Genomic DNA, 21,250 nt, shown 5'->3' on the forward strand with positions numbered 1-21,250 from the left:
GGTGGCATTTGCTGCAGGATCAGAAGGCTATTTCAAATTGGATAAGCCACTGCATTCGTTTGTGCTATTTGCATCATGGAAAACCGGTGCCCAAGGGAATCTGGTCACATTCCAGCAGGGCTGCATCTACCTCAGCAGCTTTTCTCAGAGGGGTGCCAACCAAAGACATTCTAAAAGCTGCTACTTGGAGCTCTGTTCATACTTTTTACAAAGCATTATCATTTGCCTCTCTTCTCCAAGTCCAGGGCAGGCTTTGCCACTGCAGTTCTGCAGGGCCTTATAGCCGCTCCTAATGCTATTTAGTTCCAGCCTCCCATCCATAGCTTTGGGATTCTACCCAAATGTAATGACTGCAACAGTGAAACACGAAGAACATAGTACGGTTGTGTACACTTACCATAAATGTAGATGTTAGAGTGTATTCACTGTTGCAGTCCGGGTTACCCACCCGCCATCCCCCTTTTTTTCTAGAACTTCTCTTTCCTTCACTATATTCTACAGCCTTTGTGGTGTATTTGCTTTTAGATGAAGGTAAAGTTTATGTTGTTACAATTGCATTTATATATAGATTTATTTATATATTTTTTGCTTCCCATTTGGGGGGCACCTGACATCTGGGGCAAGAAAAACTAAAGAAAATGGCGTCAGCTGCATGTTTTATACCCCTGACGACCTGACGCCATGGAAGAGGAAACAGCAACCGACGCAGGACCCAAGACTTTGATATACAGGGCAACCTGCCAGCAGATTGCCCAAATGTAATGACTGCAACAGTGAATACGCTCTAACATCTACATTTATGGTAAGTGTACACAACTGTACTTTTTTTTTTTATTTACCAAGGTTTTCCTGCAGATGAACCTCTATAAAAGCAAATAAAAAAAATGTTGGTGTACTACATCTGTGAGTCGGTCTGTTCTTTATTTGCTGTAGAACTGGAAGGAGACAGTAAGAAATAGTGCACTGTGGGATGAGTTGGAGGGAAAGTTTCATATAACCACTCTTAAGCAGTCCTTGTGTTTAGGGCATCAGGGCCAGTACTTCCTTGTTAACAGAACTTGACTCCTACATCTAGAGTTATAGTAGGTATTAATAACTTGTTTTATTTTAGCGATGCAGTCGTGGTATTGTTTTGCATTTCATGTTTTCTAAGCTTTAGAGTTTTGTGTTCAGTTGCATTCAAGAAAATGTTATTGGAATCATTAGATCATTGGATCCATTTATGTGCGTTTGTTTTGCAGTTGTTTTCCAGTGTGCCAGGAACGACTGCCATGGGAAGTGGTAAGTAACCATTTAATTAAAGCAGTAATGCAGTGTTTAACTGGCCAGTTTACTAGGCAGATATTGTCTGCCTTTTTTATTGGAATTTTGTAATTGAACAAACTACAGTTTGCTGTACATTTCAAAGTAGTGTTGAGAAAAAAAGTTTTTCTTCAAATGTATATGTGTGTGTTGAAGTCAATTAAACAGCAAAGAACCAAACCAGGAAGTAAATGCACACACAGCCAGGAGATGGAACAGTTTGTTGTAAGTTCACCAAAGCAGATTCAATAAATCCAGGTAGGCACCAAACGAATTCAAATAATTCCTTTATTCAGAACCACAGAGATAACACACAAGCGCTTTCGCTCAGACAAATTCTGAGCTTTATCAAGTGACACCATGCTGTTAAATCAGGTGTCTTATATACCTTGAGAATCCTAAATTAATTAGGAAGCACTGCCAATTAACATTTTAAAGAGACTGTGCGCTTTTCCACATTAAAAATTCCATAAAAACAAAATATATAAAACTAGTGGTAGAGTATGCTTAAAATAATGCATTGATGCATCTATTACTGCTAAAAATGTTAACATAAAAATAAGCAAAACATTGTACACTATTTCCCTGATGTTTAACTTTGCAGTGAAACTTACTGTGTGCAAAAATCTGCACTTCTTTTGAAAATTGAAATAAGATGGAATGACTTGACATACCAACTGTTGTTCACATAATTGTGATATAAAGCTAATGCCCAATGTGGGTATAATAATATTTTCTTGGCCTCGTTGACAGCCCTGCTAGAAAAAGAGAACAGTGTATCTTGATTAAACTAAACTGTGCTGTGCAATAGGTCATTCCTTAACATAAACCTGTGTGATATACCATTAAGTAAAAAACATGTCTGTGTGCATGAATACTTGTCATAAATAATTATATGAGGAATATCAAACTAAAGTCTTGCCCTTCTTAATTTCAATAGTGGCTTGATACTGATCATACCGTTAAGCCCAGGGGGTCTCCCAGCATCTAGCTTTAATTGCCAAAGGAGTTCTCGGTATTCCAGAGTTGATTCCCAATCACCCCCCCTGGCATCAGGCTCAACTTGTTCCAGTACCATAAATCTCAGTTTTATGTTTGGACAGGTCAGGGAGTGCTTGTAAAAAGCGTTGGTTTCCTTCTTTTTGTTTATATTGTAAAAATGTTTGTATATCCGCTTACGGAATTCCCTTTCCGTTTTTCCTACATAGAAACTGTTACATGTGGTGCAGAAGCCTAAATAGACCACTCCCTTGCTACCACATGTAAAATGGCCTGCTGGGTAAATTTTACCTTCTGGATGGAATGGTGATGCTTTTTTCTTCCAACATGGCGTGGCATTGGCTACATGCCCCGCATTTGAACGTACCCTTTCTTGCTGGGTTGATTTTCCTTTTAATGTTCTGCTTTTTTTCAAACATTTCCTTAAGATTGGTACCCCTTCTCCTTACAAATGAAGGTTGGTCAGGCAATAGCCCCCTAAACTTTAGCCCCCTAAACTCTTCAAAGAGGGCAAGTACAGGCCAGTATTTTCTTATAGATTCCTCCATTTCTCTTGAATGCAAAGAATAGGTGTAGATAAAGCTGTTCTTAAATTCATTGGTAATGACGGGAACAGAACTGGCTAGTGTGCCCGTTCCCTTGCCCAAAAGGGGTGGGTAAACAGTTCCTCTCTTGGAATTTACCTCCTCGACCAAGCTTTTAAAGAGGTCCAAAGGATAGCCCCTTTTTAGGAACAAACCTTCCAAAAACTGGACTAATGCCATGTAGTCGTCATGTCCACTACAAATCCTACTTGCCCTGATGAGTTGTCCTTTGACGATGCCTTTTTTCTGGAAAAAAGGATGTGCACTCTCAAAGTGCAGGACAGAGTTGGAAAAAGTGGGTTTTCGATGCAGTTTTTGGTCACTGAATTCATGGAAATCGTACTACGTAACAATTTCATCTTTTTCAATGGAGAACTCTTCAAGCAAAGTAAAGGAGTAGCAATGGGGGCATCTTGTGCCACCTTTTATGCCAACGTGGTGCTTCATGTATGGGAGCACAAGTTTGTGTTGGTTCCCCCTTGGGAACAACATCTGCTCCTCTATAGACGTTACCTTGACGATATTTGCATTCTGTGGCAAGGGTCTGAGGACGAGATTTTGAGTTTTTTTGTCCACATCAGTGCAAGTACCAATTTTTTGCAGTTCACCCATTCCATCGATCCAGACCAATTGCATTATTTGGACGTCACCATATACAAAAATTACTTGGACAACAGTTTTCAATCCAAACTGTATCGAAAACCCACTTTTTCCAACTCTGTCCTGCACTTTGAGAGTGCAAATCCTTTTTTTTTTAAGAAGGACAAGACTTTAGTTTGATATTCCGTATTCATGCACACAGACATGTTTTTTACTTAATGGTATATCACACAAAGTTTATGTTAAGGAATGACCTATTGCAGAGCACAGTTTAGTTTAATCAAGATACACTGTTCTCTTTTTCTAGCAGGGCTGTCAACGAGGCCAAGAAAATATTATTATACCCACATTGGGCATTAGCTTTATATCACAATTATGTGAACAACAGTTGGTATGTCAAGTCATTCCATCTTATTTCAATTTTCAAAAGAAGTGCAGATTTTTGCACACAGTAAGTTTCACTGCAAAGTTAAATATCAGGGAAATAGTGTACAATGTTTTGCTTATTTTTATGTTATTAACATTTTTAGCAGTAATAGATGCATCAATGCATTATTTTAAGCATACTCTACCACTAGTTTTATATATTTTGTTTTTTAAATATGTGGAAAAGTGCACAGTCTCTTTAAATTGTTAATTGGCAGTGCTTCCTAATTAATTTAGGATTCTCAAGGTATATAAGACACCTGATTTAATAGCATGGTGTCACTTGATAAAGCTCAGAATTTGTCTGAGCGAAAGTGCTTGTGTGTTAGCTCTGTGGTTCTGAATAAAGGAATTAATTGAATTTGTTTGGTGCCTACCTGGATTTATTGAATCTGCTTTGGTGAATTTACAACGAACTGTTCCATCTCCTGGCTGTGTGTGCATATGTGTGTGTTGACCATTGATGGGCTGTATTCCATTCTGCACTCAGTAATGAGTCCAATTATTAATTTTTCTCTAGTCTTTCAAATGTGTTTCCAAATTCTTCATATACCTTTACCAAAGCATGGCGCGTCCTAATGGTTCTTTCAAATCAGTATGCCTTTCTGGCAACGGATTTTTACATTGAATCAAAATGAGCATCACAGTGATATTTGTTGGTCATGTTAGAAATGTCCAGGCGTGTTCTCAGTTCAGTCAAACAGATTACTTTTATTAGTAACTGTGTGGCAGCTTAACAAAAAATGTTTTCAAGCATCTGACACCAACTGACTCTAACCTAAAAATGTATGACTCTTAAAATGGCAGTGGCTTTATTACATATGCACAATATGTTCAAACTCTCCAGCAGCTTTATTCCTCTTATCACATCTCCACCTTAAGAGAAAAAGCTCATTTTTTTTAAGTTATGAAGTACGATGGTTCACAACTGATGCACCATACATCCAATACCCTAGACTGAGCCTGCAAAAAACATAGTTATTGCATAGAAATGATGTTATTATTTATGAAACTCTTGAATATAGATCATTACAAATTACTTACCTGTCCGAGTGATTCCATCACAACTCTGGGAGCTCTTTGGAATACGGATCTTTTGACTACTTTGTTACTGAAATACCAAGTGAACAGGAAACAGAATGAGAACCTGTTGAAATAATACTTTTGAGACAGGCTGTTATAACAAGCATTAGAACTTCTATAGTTATAGGATAAACCACAGTTAGCAAGATCAGAAACCATCTCATTGCATTGGTTGAACAGCACATGGTCTGTCTGTCTGAATAGTTATACTTGTCCAAAATGTCTGGTGGAGGTAGCTGTTTTGTTGGTACAGATTTATTGAAAATTTGTTGGATTATTTTCATCTCGGACTGGTTTGACACTGATGTCAGGTTTACTGTCAGGAACCAGTTGGTTATTTTGTCTGTTTTGTCAAACTAAGTTACTGTCTTTCATTTGCACCGTATAGTTCACTAGTTTTATGCACCGTTACTCCTGTTACATCTCTCTCATCCTCCCCATGTAACTTGAAGTGGATCACTTGCCTTAAGTTTGAAGGATAGATAGTTCATGCATAGAATGAAGCCATCCCTAGAACTTTTAGTGTGGAGCTTTGGCTTTTTGGCCATTTTTTTTCCCATTTGTCTTCCAAGCATTAGCTGTGAAGGGCTTATTCCTGTGGCACTGTGTGCTATATCTTGATTTGCCATGAGAACTCTGTTAGTATCTATTTGACTTGTATTTTTGGCTGTTTGAGCTGATCTGTCAGCCTCACCATTTGACTGCATGTTGTGAAGATGTGATGTACTACAGGTGACTTAAGTAATTAACAAACTGTTGGAATTCTTTTGACGTAAACTTTGCACAATTGTCTGTAACCAGTTCAGTTGGTAGACCATACCTGGAGAACATTGCCTTTAATTTGGATGTTATTTGTTGCCTAGTGTTGGTTGCTATGGATTATTTTTGTCACAGGAGTAATGGTCCACAACAATAAGGTAGTTTTTACCTTCAGATTCACACAAGTCACCAGCTACTTTTTGCCATGGACCTTGTGGTAATGGTGTTTGCACGGGTGGCTCTTACCTCCTGAGATGGTTTAGTCACAGTACAGAATTGATCCTTTAGGTTTATAATGTTTTGGTTGATGTTTGGCCACCACACTAACTGTAAGGCTGTCTCTCAACAATTTGTGAGGCCTTCATGACCTTCATGTCTTTGATGTAGCAGTTTTGCTTGCTGACTTGAGGTTACAGTTATTTTGGTTTGCTATAACTTTAAGCCATCATTCCATGATAACTACTTTGCCAGCGTATTACTTGCACATGAATTGTTTGGTCCGTATACAAGTATCGATCCATCTGTTTCACAAATATTGTGTAACAGTTTGCGACTCAGGAACGTTCGGTATAGTTTACTAGTCACTGGTCTAAATAGTTATGTTCTGCACCGAGGTGGCAGTATCCTCTTTGGTGCCAGATAATGGTTCCTCAAGTATAGGATTTTTAGACAGCACATCTACAGCAACTAGTTTTCCAGACAAGTGTATTGCTCACTTTGAACCTGCTTAGCCTCATTAAGTCTTTGATCCTTCAGTGGTAATGTGTGAGCTGATTTATAGAACTGTTGGTTTGTGGTCAGTCTGAAGCTGGGAACTCTCAAGCCCTAATAATAATGTGAGAATTTCTCTCAAGCTTATATGCTTGCAAGGCACTGTCTTTCAGTTTGTATCTGTTGGGTATCCTTTAGCATCCTGGAGCAACTGGATGTAACACTTGTTAATCCATGCTGCCCATAGGCCATAGCTAATGTACTGTTGCCTGCACTCACTGTTGGATGTTCGTGTTGCCCTGCTGCAGTCATCACACTTGGGTTATCCTGTCGTCAGGCGGTCCCGCAGTCGGCCGGAATTCCAAAGTCTTGGTCCGGCGTCGGTTGCTGTCGCTTCTTTCCTGACGTCAGTGCGCCAGGGGTATATATAATGCCATTTTCTCCAGTCTTTCTTGCTGCGCGGTGCCCGAAACAGAAGCAGATGTCCTTCAAGGATGCAACTGCAGTCCTGACATATGGGTTGTCCTGCCTCAGGCAGCCCTTCGGTCGGCCGGATTCCAAAGTCTGGGTCCGGCATCGGCTGATGTCGCCCTTTCCCCGACGTCAGAGCGCCTGGGGTATAAAAGCATCAGCCGACGCCATCTTCTTCAGTCTTTCTTGCCGCGTGGCGCCCAAAGCAGAAGCAGTTCAAGTGCCGGTCAACCAGCTCCTGTGTTTTCAGCTACTGAAGTCTTCAAAAAAGCTAAGTACCCCGTTGGGGACCTTTTCTTGCCTTAGCCGATGTCAGATAAAACTGTAAAAGTTAATAATTGTTTAACTCGTGGGAAACAAATACCTCATAAGGATTTCCACTCTTACTGCTTACCCTGCCTTGGCCCAGAACAACGTATCGGCCTGTACAGCTTGTGCTTCTTTCAATAAATGCACTCTTAGGCGTTGGACAGAGTTTGCACAGGATTATTTTGGGGAAGATTTCTGTTATATCATGCCGTCGGAGCTTCCGACAGCACATTTACCTAAAAAAAACGGAAGGATAAGGACAGACACCCGCGGTCTCTGCCGACACCGCGCTTAGGCCTACCGCGAGTGTCTCTGTCTCTTCTGAGCCGGTTTCACAACCGCTACAGACCGACGACACCACCCCACCGGTTACTTCGGTACCGGAGGCCAGCTCTGTGCTGGTTTCTGTTCTCCCCTCTGAGACCGTAGCCCAGGATATTTCTGACACCATTTCAGTGGATAAGACTACTCCAGCACGCAGGGCTGCCAGGCCTCCAGTGTCTATGTCCATTAAGGCCTACAAACGTGCTAAGGCTGCCAAACAGGCCAAGTCTCTCCCTCCAAGATCTGTTTCTCTGGGGTCCACTTCTGGTTCTCAAATTTTAAGTTTAGCTGAGGACCTTATTTCTTTAATTAGGGGTTCTCAGCCACATCCAGATAGAGGCTCTCAGCCAGCAGGTAGATCCCCAGTCCGATGAGGCCTCAGGTGATTCTGCACATTCAGACTACCAGGAGGAGGCCTTCCCGGCCTACGAGGATTCTGATGCGGAGGAATCCATTCCCTCTGCTTCTTCTCCTGAGGAGTTTTCCTTTGGGGAAATGCTTCATTCCATGAGGGAACACTTCAAATGGCAAGGTCAAGAATACTCAGATTCTAGGAAAAGGTTAAGGGAATTTTTAAAGCTACCTCAGCATAGACCCTTAGCTATTCCTCCAGTTTTAAATGTTTTAGATGATGTGTACTTAGAATCTAGTGTTTCCCTTGACTCCCTCCCCCCTGCTCCTGTCAAGCCAGACAGGTACTACAGGGTCCCAGACGCGCATCAATTTCTGTACAAGGGCCATACTGCTGACCCTGAAACTATTTCTCAGGGGCCTAAAGGGGTTTCCTCCACTACTGCTAAGAATCCACTTCCTTCGGAAAGAGATTCTAGGGCTTTAGAAAGGTGGGGCAAGAAAGTATATACATCTTCCACCCTTTCTATGCGAGCATTAAATTGTCAATTTCATATGATTCAGTATCAGGAATACATGTTGGATGACTTGCAAAAGAAATTGGCTTCCCCTGAACCATTAGATAGAAAGGGGTTACAGGAATTGGTTCATAATACTAAGCAGGTTAGCAGCCATTTCCTTCAGTGTGGATATGATGCATTGGAAGCTTCATGTAGAGCAGCAATGACAGGTGCGGTCATACGCAGACATGCTTGGTTAAAGGAACAAACATTGCCAGACCATGTGAAAATTAAGCTTTTGGACGCACCACTAGAGAAACATAAGCTATTTGGTGCTACTGCACAAGAGGTTTTAAAGAAAATAGAGGAAAAGGCAAAATCAGTGCAAACAGTCAAAGATTTCCTCCAGGTACAGCCTCCAAGATTCAGCAGGAATTGGCCTTCTAAGCATTGGTCCTTTCCAGACACAGACAAATTTCAGAGAGGCAAAAACAGACGTCGCAGAGGTAGAGGGCAAACTTGAGGCTCCTACAGAGGACGTCAATGGCAGCCTCCGAACCAGAGAGGTGGGGCAGGACCTTCCACTGCTCTGCAGGGACAATCTCAATGACTTGACTTTGACTCCGCCATCCAGGGCTCAATTAGAAGCACCTTTGGGCGGAAAATTATCTTTATTCTCACAAAATTGGCACAATATTACAAAGGACAAATGGATACTGGACATAATAGACAAAGGATACAGATTCCATTTTCATACACTACCAACAAGACATGGCAGGCCAAACCTGCCACCAAATCAAAGGACAGAGGCACTCAAACAAATAACAAACCTACTTCAAATAAGAGCAATAGAGAAGGTTCCTTCTGCAGAACAAGGCCAAGGATTTTATTCAAGACTGTTCCTTGTTCCAAGAAAAGAGAACCAATGGAGACCCATTCTGGACTTGTCTGCACTGAATACTTACCTTATTGTGCCAAAATTCAAAATGCTGACTTTACAGCAACTCCTTCCCATGCTGGGCAAGGGGTCTTGGCTGGTAACTCTGGACCTCAAGGAGGCATACCTGCATGTCCCAATCAGACAAAGTTGCAGAAGATACCTCAGATTTCTTGCAGGCTCAGAGCATTATCAATTCTCAGCATTGCCCTTTGGCTTATCTACTGCACCCAGAGTGTTCACGAAATGCCTGGTATCAGTAATTGCACATTGCAGACTTCAGGGGGATACAAATATACCCTTACCTGGACGACTGCCTTATACAAGCGGACAGCCAACAAGCCTTGTTAAAAAACTTGGACTATGTCATTCACCTACTGCAGGCCTTGGGATACACAGTCAATATTCAGAAATCAAGTCTCGTACCATCCCAACAAATACCTTTCCTGGGTGCCACACTGCACACAAACACCCAGATGGCGTTTCTGACAAAAGAAAAACAAAAACAATTACCAGAATACTTCAGAAAATTAGCAACACACACCCAGATGACTGCAAGGAAAACCCTGCAGGCCCTGGGTTTCATGGCATCTTGCATTCTTCTGATTCCACACGCAAGGCTGCATATGAGGAAACTACAATGGTATCTAAAAAGTCTATAGTCTCAACACAGCCACAGCCTGAAAGCATTGATCCCACTCATTCCATGCCTTCAAAAGGAATTTCTGTGGTGGGCTCAAGCAAGCCAGATAAACAAAGGTCTGCCTTTCAGCAAGCCTCATACAAGTCAAACCATAACAACAGACGCCTCAGACCATGGATGGGGGGCGCACATGGAAGGCAGATGCATTCAAGGACAATGGACACAAAAAGAAAAGCACCTGCACATGAACCAAAAAGAAATGCTGGCAGTGATACATGCAATCAAGTCCTTCGAAAAGTTCATGCATCAGGGCCATCTACTAATAAAGACAGACAATACCACAGTTATGTGGTACATAAACAAGCAAGGAGGTACCCATTCCTACCCTCTTTGCAGACTGGCAGTGAATCTCTGGGATATTTCCCTACAATTGAAAATAGAGCTACAATCCCAGTTTGTACCAGGGAAGGACAGTGTTCTGGCGGACAGCCTAAGCAGAAACATCATGGATCCACACGAATGGATGTTGCATCCAGACATTTTCTTACAAATAACTCAAGCATGGGGAAGGTCGGACATAGATCTTTTTGCCTCCCACCTCAATCACCATCTGAAAAAATTTTGCACAAGGACATACCATCCTCAAGCATGGAAGGTGGACGCTCTCTCCTTCAGTTGGAACTGTCTAACACTATATGCCTTCCCACCTCTTCCTTTGATGACCAAGGTGTTACTAAAGATCAAGACAGAGCAACCAAAAGTCATACTGATAGCTCCAGACTGGCCAAGACAACACTGGTACCCACTGCTACGGAGCTTGACACACACCAATCCGTGGCTCCTTCCTCAAAGGCCACTTCTTCTGACACAGCACAATTACAGGACACTACACCCCAGCTTGAAAACATTGAAGCTGACAGCTTGGAAGATTCCATGACTATTCCTCAGGATACACTTTCCAAAAGGGTAAAGGATATCATCCTGGAGGCACGCAGACCTTCCACTAGAAAAACATACTCAACAAAATGGAAGAGATTTCTTATCTGAAACAGTAAAAAGGGTCAAGACCCATCAGTGATGAGCATTCCACAGATCCTAGAATATTTGGCTGAAATGCTCCACAATGGCCTTTCATATTCTTCCATAAAAATACATGCTTCAGCAATATCTGCCAAATATAACACTGATCCGCCTGTATTTTCTCACCCATTGCTAAGACAGTTTCTAAGAGGTTTAAAGAACATCAACCCTCCAAGGAAACCACCAGTGCCTGCATGGGACCTCAACTTCATGCTGGAAAAATTAACTCTTCCTCCCTTTGAACCAGCAGCATCTTCAGAGTTGAAATTTCTGTCTTGGAAGACAGCTTTCCTTCTGGCAGTAACGTCAGCAAGAAGAGTCTCTGAGCTACAGGCCCTTATGGCAATACAACCATTTCTCATTTTTCATCAGGACAGAGTTTCTTTTGAGAACCAATCTGTCATTCGTGCCAAATGTGGTATCCAGGGTGTCCCTGAATCAAGCTATTCACCTGCCTACCTTCTTTCCCAATCCTCAAAAATAAAGGAGAGAGACTTCTGCACACCTTGGACATACACAGACAGTTGCGCTACTACTTGGACAGAACAAAGTCTTTCAGAAAATCTGACCAGCTTTTTGTAGCTTGCACTGCTGGATTGCAGGGAAAAGCAATTTCCAAACAGACAATTTCTAAATGGATTGGAAATTGCATTCAATTCTGCTACTCTTTTCATGGAAAAACTGTGCCAGCTGACATCAGGCCACATCCCATCAGAGCTACAGCCACCTCCGCAGCCTTTTTAAGAGGAGTGGCAACAAAGGACATTTTAGAAGCTGCTACATGGAGCTCCGTGCATACATTTTCCAAACATTACAACCTGCCTTTATATTCCAGATCCAGAGCAGGGTTAGCTTCTGCAGTCCTGCAGGGCATTTTAGCTACACCATCTTTGTCTTAGTGCCTACCACCCCCAGGTTGGCTATGGTATTCAACCCATATGTCAGGACTGCAGTTGCATCCTTGAAGGACATAGTACAGTTTTGTACCTACCATAAATGTAGATGTCCGATCAGTTTTCCCTCCCACCTACTCCTCTGTGGTGTTCTTTTGGGTTTCTACCCCTCATTTTAGCTGGTGTATTTGTTTTTATGTTGTTGTACTTGTCTGGAATTTTTTCTCTTTTTTCAAAATTTAGCCTTCCTTAGAGGGCACCTGGCATCTGGGGCAAGAAACACTGAAGAAGATGGCGTCGGCTGACGCTTTTATACACCAGGCGCTCTGACGTCGGGGAAAGGGCGACATCAGCCGACGCCGGACCCAGACTTTGGAATCTGGCCGACCGAAGGGCTGCCTGAGGCAGGACAACCCATATGTCAGGACTGCAGTTGCATACCTATCAGACATCTACATTTATGGTAGGTACAAAACTGTACTTTCGCAAGTGCCGGTTGGCCGACTACTGAGATTTTCGAATTCGAATTTCAGACCGAAGTCTTCTATAAAGCTAAGTACCCCGTTGGGGAAACTTTTCTTGCCTCAGACCGATGTCAGAAAAAGTTAACAATTGTATTTCTTGTGGTAAGCAAATACCTCATAAGGATTTTCATTCCTTTTGCATACCTTGCCTAGGCCCAGACCACGACGTCACTAGTTGTCGTTTTTTGTGCTAGGTTTAATAAGCGTACTATTAAAAGACGCTTTGATTTCGCACAACACTACTTCGGTAGGAGATTTAAATACACCATGCCGTCGGAGCAATCGACTACCGGCGTGCACAAAAAACGCAAGGATAAGGACAGACAGCCCAGGCCTAAGCCAGATTCCGAGGCCATGGCTGGTCCGGTCTCCGGTTCTCCGGTCCTCAGTGAGGCTCCGATGCAGCCCCTGACTACCGCAGATCTGGAACCAGAGACCGCTTCAGAAATTTTGACGGAATGTACTAGGCCGACGCAGCCATTTAGTTCAGGCCCTACCGACGACATTGCTGAAAAAGATGTCGGTGCTGCAGAAACGCCATCTGTTTCTGAAGGCGTTTTCAGACAGACGCTCACCATTAAATCGTATTCTAAAACAAAGACTCCTATTAAATCTAAAAAGACTGCACTTCAATCCCCTTCAAGGCCCCATGTCTAAGAAAAACAGATGCTCAAAATGGCTGAAGATTTGATCTCTTTAATCAGGGGTTCCCAGCCCCCTCCTGACAAAAGGCCTAGACAAGAGGAAGATTATGCATCCTCTGAACAAGTGTCCATTTCTTCAGACTCTTCTGAGGACCAAGATTACTACTCCTCCCCTTATGAAGATTCTGGTGCTGAGGATTCCATTCCCTCAGCTTCTTCTCCTGAAGACTACTCCTTTGGGGAAACTTTGCACACTATGAGGGAACATTTTCACTGGGAAGGTCAGGACTACTCTGACTCGAAGAAAAGGCTCAGAGAGTTTCTTTTACTCCCCCAACATGGACCACTTGCCATCCCACCAGTTTTAGACATTGTGGATGATGTTTACTCAGAATCCAGTTTTAACCCTAATTCTCTACCTTCTGCTCCGGCTAAGCCTGATAGATATTATAGAGTTCCTGACTCCCACAAATTTCTTTACAAAAGCCCTGTTGCTGACCCAGAGACAATCTCCCAGAGTCCCAAGGGGGCTAAGGCTTCTATGGCTAAAAATCCTGTACCTTCTGAGAGGGATTCCAGCGCACTAGACAGGTGGGGGAAAAGGTTTACACCTCAGCCACTCTAGCTATGAGGGCACTGAATTGCCAATTTCACATACTTAAGTATCAGCAATTTCTAATCTCTCAGTTAAAGCAAAAATGACCACTCTCCCTCAACAATCTGAATTGAAAGAAATGCAGGATCTGTTGCATGCCACTGAACAGGTAGGCAAACATACCTTACAATGTGGGTTTGATTCTTTGGAGGCCTCCTGCAGAGCAGCTGTCATTGGGTCTGTTATACGTAGGCATGCTGGGTTAAAGGAACAAACTCTACCTGATCATGTTAAAGCAAAACTTCTAGATGCTCCCTTACAGCAGCATGTTCTATTTGGAGTTAAAGCAGAAGAAGTCTTAAAGAAAATGGAGGATAAGGCAAAATCTATGCAGACAGTCAAAGATTTCCTACAGGTACAGCCCCCTCGCTTCAGCAGAAACTGGCCAACACAAAATTGGTCCTTTCCAGCTACAGACAGACCACAGAGGGGTCAATACAGACGCCCAAGGGGCAGAGGAGAACCACAAGCCCAGTACAAACCTCGCCAATGGGGCACTGCAACACAGAAGGGAGGAGAAGACCGGTCACAATCTACCAGAAGACAAACTCAGTGACTTGCACCTCATCTGGCCAAGCAACACTCTCTTGGCAGCCCCCCTTGGGAGGAAAACTTGCACTTTTTTCAGACAACTGGTACATTGTCACAAAGGACAAATGGGTCGTAGACATAATTTTACGAGGATACAGATTCCATTTTCACACCTTGCCAATGAAAAGAGGAATGCCAAACCTGCCACAAAAAATCAATGGGCAGAGGCACAAAAACAAATTACAGCTCTCATGGACATGAGAGCCATTCAACTGGTACCTACTTGAGAGTAAGGTCAAGGATTTTACTCGACTCTTTCTAGTGCCCAGAAAGGACAATGCCTGGAGACCAATTCTGGACCTTTCAATTCTAAACACTTACAAGTACCCAAATTAAAGATAACACTACAGCAGCTTCTTCCCATGTTGGGCAAGGAAGCATGGCTAGTAACGCTGGACCTCAAGGAGGCATACCTGCATATCCTTATCAGACAAAGTTGCAGAAGATACCTCCGTTTCATTGCAGGTTCAACCCATTACCAATTCTCTGCACTGCCCTTTGGCTTATCTACTGCGCCCAGAGTCTTCCAAAATGCCTGGCACCAATAATTGCATACTGCAGACAAAGAGGAATTCAAATATACCCATACCTGGACGACTGCCTCATCCAAGCAGAAAGCAAGGACATTCTATTACATCATCTGGCTTTTGTGAAACGTCTACTAAATTGCCTGGGGTACACAGTAAACTAAAAGAAGTCAAAACTAGTACCCTCACAAAATATGACATTCCTGGGTGCCAGCTTGAATACAACGGCCCAGAAGGCTTATCTGACACCAAACCACTACAACTGACTCAATATTTCAAAACAATGACAACAAAGGCCCAATTAACTGCAAGAAAAATTCTGCAGGCCTTGGGCTTCATGGCATCTTGCATACTACTAATACCATTTGCAAAGCTGCATATGAGGAAATTACAGTGGTACCTAAAAAGCGTATGGTCTCAACACAGCCACAGCTTGGACACCATGATATCTCTCATTCCCTGCCTACAACAGGAGTTTCTATGGTGGTCACAGGCATGTCACCTCAACAAGGGTCAGCCTTTCACCTTGCCCCCAGCCAGGCAAACTATCACAACAAATGCATCAGATTACGCCTGGGGGGGCTCACATGGCAGGACAGTGCGTTCAAGGCGTATGGACTGCAGATCAAAGGAATCTGCACATCAATCAAAAAGAGATGCTAGCTGTACAGAAAGCTCTGACAGCCTTCAAGGATCTATTACATCCAGGTCATCTGACAATAAAGACTGACAACACCACAGTAATGTGGTACATAAACAAACAAGGGGGTACTCACTCCTACTGTCTGTGCAGGCAAGCAATGACCTTATGAAACACAGCTCTGGCTTACCAAGTTCAGTTACAAGCTCAATTCCTGCCAGGACAGAAGAATACATTGGCAGACGACCTCAGCAGAAACATCATGGATCCCCACGAGTGGAAACTAGATCCACAAGTATTTACAATGATAACTCAAAAATGGGGCCTTCCAGACATAGACCTGTTTGCCAGCCCTCAACTAACAAACTTTTGTACAAGGGCACTTCACCATCAAGCATGGAAAGTGGACGCACTCTTTCAGTTGGAAAAACCTGACAGTATATGCCTTCCCTCCATTGCCTCTCCTCACAAAGGTACTTCTGAAAGTCAAAAAGGAGAGACCACGAATGATTCTCATAGCCCCAGACTGGCCACGCCAGCACTGGTACCCACTATTGAGGAATATGGCCCACGGCCCACCATGGATATTACCACAAATTTCCCATTTACTCACACAACAAAACAATCAGATTCTTCACAGCCAGCTCAAAACCTTAAATCTGGCTGCATGGCAAATCAGCTAAGCATCCAGCCAGCTCCTCTTTCCCAAGCGGTTATGGATGTTATTCTGGAAGCTAGGAGGCCAAGCACCAGGAAGGCTTATTCGGACAAATGGAAAAGGTTTTGTGCCTGGAACCAATCTGAAGGCCAAGACACAATTAAGCCTCACATGCCTCACATTCTACAGTATTTAACTGATATGTTGCACCAAGGACTTTCTTTCTCCTCCATTAAAATCCATGCTGCAGCTATTTCGGCCCACTACAACACGGATCCACCATTGTTTTCGCATCCACTTCTAAGGCAGTTCCTCAGAGGGGCAAAAAACATCAGACCGCCCAGGAGAGCACCTACACCAACATGGGACCTCAATTTTGTTATGGAAAAACTAACGCTGCCTCCCTTTGAACCAGCTTTTTCTGCAGATCTTCAGTTCCTATCATGGAAAACTGCCCTGCTGCTAGCAATAACTTCAGCTAGAAGAGTCTCAGAGCTACAGGCACTAATGGCAGTGGAACCTTTCATCATTTTTCACCAAGACAGAGTTTCTCTACGAACTAATCCTCCCTTTATGCCTAAGGTGGTTTCCAGTGTGGCTTCAAAATCAAACCATCCGCTTACCCACCTTCTTCCCAAATCCACAGAACAAAGGTGAGAGACTCCTGCATTCCTTGGACATTCACAGGCAACTTCGTTACTACTTGGACAAAACTAAGGCTTTCAGAAAATCTGACCAACTCTTTGTATCCTATGCTACAGCTTCTCAAGGGAAGGCCATATCAAAGCAAACCTTTTCCAAATGGATAGGTCATTGCATACGTTTTTGCTATACCCATCATTGAAAACCAGTTCCTGCTACCATTAGGCCCCACTCTACCAGGGCAACAGCTACTTCTACAGCCTTTCACAGGGGGGTTCCAACCAAGGAGATTTTGGAAGCTGCAACTTGGAATTCAGTACACACCTTTACCAAACACCATCACTTACCACTTTACTCTAAGACCAGGGCGGGTTTCGCCACTGCAGTTCTGCAGGGCCTTCTAGCCTCCTCTAACCCTCTGATACCTCCACCCATCCTTAGCTTTGGGATTCAACCCAAGTGTGATGACTGCAGCAGGGTAACACGATGAACATAGTAAAGTTTTGTACCTACCATAAATGTAGATGTTCGAGTGTACACCCTACTGCAGTCCAGGTTACCCTCCCTCCATTCCCTCTGACCTACTGGCTAAATCTCTTCAATACCTTCCTGATGTATTTGCTTATAGCTGAAGGGATTTTGTGTTTGTGCAAGTTTACTCAATTTGGTACTAATTACTGACCACCTTTTTGGGGGCGCCTGACATCTGGGGCAAGAAAAACTGAAGAAAATGGTGTTTGTTGCATTATATATACCCCTGGCGCACTGACGTCAGGGAAGAAGTGACAGCAACCGACGCCGGACCAAGACTTTGGAATTCCGGCCGACTGTGGGACCGCCGGACGACAGGATAACCCAAGTGTGATGACTGCAGCAGGGTGTACACTCTCTAACATCCACATTTATGGTAGGTACAAAACTGTACTTTTAGTAACATCATAGTATGCTAGCACTGGGCTGTTAGCATTTTTTTTCCTTTTTCTAAATTCTTGGGCTTGAGCATGTCCCCAGGATCAGGGTGCATCTTTTGTTAATAGGTCTGTTAAAGGACATAGAATTGTTGAGAGGTCTAGTACAAACATGCTGAATAGCTGATCATGCCTAGGGCTTGCCTTAATTCGGTCACACAAGATGGATTTCAAAACACTGCCACTCGACTGACCTTCCTTGTATCTGGTCTGTTTCCTGTGACTAAAGTACTGAAGCTCTGTTTTACTGATGCAACATTTGATGTTCTTTGTGTTTCACTGTTGCAGTCATCACGCTTGGGTTATCTGCCTGTAGGTAGCCCTGAGTCGGCCCGAATACCAGAAACATTGTATTTCTGCTTCAGATGCTGTCGCTCCAGGACTGACGTCAGGAGTATAAAAACAGGCAGCCAATGCCATTACATTACTTTCTTGCCGAGGAGCCCAAAGCAGAAGCAGTTCGCAAGTGCCGGTCGGCTGCTACATGAGTTTTTGTTTACAAATTGAATCATCCTGAAGTCTTGTAAAGCTAAGTACCTGTTTGGGATCCTTTTTTCTTGCTCTAACCGATGTCATAAAAAGATAACAATTGTCTTGCTTGTGGAAAGCAAATACCACACCGAGATTTTTATTCTTACTGCGTCGCCTATTAATGCCCAGACCACGATGTACCTCGCTGTCGGTTTTGTGCCTTGTTCAACAACCGAACCATTCATCGTTGGGCTCTTATTGTCACTAAATACATTACTTCTTGATCTCCGTATTCCGAAATGGCTTCGGTAAGCCATCCGACTACCGATATTCTGAAAAAACGTAAGGATAAAGACCGAGACAGACCACACAGGTCCAAAGCTGCCAACGATGCTTCCATTAAGCAAGTCACCAGTTCACCGGTACTCCGTGAGGTGGCTTCACAGCCCCTGATGCCCGCTTCATTGGATTCGCAGGCCTCTACCGAGACCCATTCGAAGTCTGGTATGCCACGAGAATCTTCTTCGACTATGGAACCTGCAGATGTCTCTACCTTGGATGGGTCTGGAGCTGCTGAGCAGGCACCGGCTTCTGAGTAAGTTCTTCGCACTACCGATGTTCGACACAAACCAATGATTTCAGTTCTGTGTAAAACTACCGAGTTTCTAAGGACAAGAGTATGTGCTACGCCTAGAAAACCGCCGACCAAAGCGCATGCACCTGCTCACTTGCCACAACATCAAATGCTTAATGGCAGACGACCTTCATTATGCTGATTTAGGGGAAGTCAGCCTTCCCCTATTAAGAGAAAAAGACCAGTCCCCAGCAGCTTCAGCAGACCAAGAGTCCAACGACTCTGAGGTATCTGATTATGAAGACATGCCCTTATCTACTTATGAAGAGTCAGATGCAGAGGAATCCATTCCCTCTGCCTCTCCTCCAGAGGATTTTTCTTTTGCTGAAACCATACATACTTTGAGAGCATTTCAACTGGGAATGCCAGGGCTATCCTCAGTCCAAAAAGAGATGCAGAGAATTTCTAGATTTGCCACAACATAGGCTTTTAGCAATATCCCCAGTCCTAGAAGTTGTTGATGTCTTTATGGAATCCAGTCTTAAGCCTGATACTTTACCCTCTGCCCCTAGGAAACCAGACAGGTACTACAGTGTACCAGAATCTCTCACATTTCTTTTCAAAAATCCTACTGCTGACCCAGAGATAATTTCCCAGGGGCTTAAAGGTATCAAGGCAAGTACAGCTAAGAATCCCACCCCTTCAGACAGGGATTCCAGAGTTTTGTACAGATGGGGTAAGAAAGTTTATACCTCTGCAACTCTTGCCATTAGGGCTTTGAATTGTCAGTTTCACATGCTGAAGTACCAGCAACACATTATGGAACTTATTAAGCAAAAAGTAGCAACCTTGCAGACTGTGCAGAAAATAAAGAATTGCAGGAGCATGTCCTTCAAGGATGCATCTGCAGTCATCACATATGGGTTGTCCTGCCTCAGGCAGCCCTTTGGTCGGCCGGATTCCAAAGTCTGGGTCCGGCGTCGGCTGATGTCGCACATTCCCCGATGTCAGAGCGCCTGGGGTATAAAAGCATCAGCCGACGCCATCTTCCTCAGTCTTTCTTGCCGCGTGGTGCCCGAAGCAGAAGCAGTTCGCAAGTGCCGGTCGGCCAGCTCCTGTAATTCAGCTAACCGAAGACTTCAAAAGCTAAGTACCCCGTTGGGGACTCTTTTTTTGCCTCAGTCGATGTCAGATAGTTAATAATTGTTTAACTTGTGGGACACAAATACCTCATAAGGGTTTCCACTCTTACTGCCTCCCCTGCTTAGGCCCAGACCACGACGTCTCGGCCTGTTCAGCCTGTGCTTCCTTCAACCGATGCACTCTTAGACGTCGGTCGGAGTTCGCAGAGGAGTTTTTTGGGGCTAGTTTTTCATATAAAATGCCATCGGAAACCCCGACTTCACATTTAACTAAGAAATGGAAAGACGAGGACCGACACACCCGGGCCTCGGTTTCGGCTGAAACCACGGCTAGGCCTACCGCGAGTGTCTCGGTCTCGGCTGATACAGAGTCCTTGGTACTTCCGAACCCTGAAACCGTTCAACCGACAGCCTCTGCCCCGGAGGCCACTGCCGAGTCGGTTATTGAATTCCCTTCAGAAACTGGTGTCTTGGAAGCTTCCAACACCATTCCACTAGACAAAACTACACCAGCACGTGGTGCAGCCAGGCCTCCTGCATCCATGTCCATAAAGGCGTTTACCAGGGCTAAAGCTGCTAAACACACAAAAGCTATGCCTCCCAGGGTTATTCCTCAGGGACCCACTTCTAGTTCTCAGATCCTAACTTTGGCAGAGGACCTTATCTCTTTAATCAGGGGATCTCAGCCCCATCCGGACAGGGGCTCTCAACCACCTCTAGACAAAAGGCCCAGGGTTGATCCCCCTGATCCCCACTCCTCAGAGGAGGCCTCTGATGGCTCTGATCACTCAGACTACCAGGAGGAGGCTTTTTCGGCCTACGAGGATTCGGATGCAGAGGAGTCTGTCACCTCAGCCTCCCCTCCTGAAGAGCTATCCTTTGGGGAGACCCTTCACTCTATGAGAGAGCATTTCAAATGGCAGGGCCAGGAATATTCTGATTCCAGGAAAAGATTAAGAACCTTTCTACATTTACCTCAGCATAGACCTTTGGCTATTCCTCCTGTTTTAAATGTCATTGATGATGTGTACTCTGAGTCTAGTATAACCCCTGACACTCTGCCTCCCGATAGGTATTACAGGGTCCCGGACTCGCATAATTTTCTTTACAAGGCCCACTCTGCAGATCCTGAAACTATTTCCCAGGGCCCGGGTTGCAGCTGCTACTACTAAGAACCCACTCCCCTCTGCAAAGGAGTCCAGGGCTTTAGAGAGATGGGGTAAAAAAGTGTATACTTCTGCC

At 43.9% G+C, this 21,250-nt stretch overlaps 1 protein-coding gene across 1 annotated transcript in view; it reads left to right on the plus strand.

Annotated features, from left to right (window-relative positions):
* PRRG1 (proline rich and Gla domain 1) overlaps window positions 1–21,250 on the plus strand; it is a 368,260-nt gene that overhangs the window by 104,330 nt on the left and 242,680 nt on the right. Inside the window, exon 2 of the mRNA XM_044072406.1 lies at window positions 1,242–1,281. Coding sequence (XP_043928341.1) covers window positions 1,272–1,281 — 10 coding nt within the window. The 5' untranslated portion in view covers window positions 1,242–1,271. The remainder of the gene's footprint in view (window positions 1–1,241; window positions 1,282–21,250) is intronic.

This window comes from Protopterus annectens, chromosome 5.part0 (assembly GCF_019279795.1).
Source record: "Protopterus annectens isolate FY-2018-M chromosome 5.part0, PAN1.0, whole genome shotgun sequence".
In the NCBI taxonomy this organism is placed as follows: Eukaryota; Metazoa; Chordata; order Ceratodontiformes; family Protopteridae; genus Protopterus; species Protopterus annectens.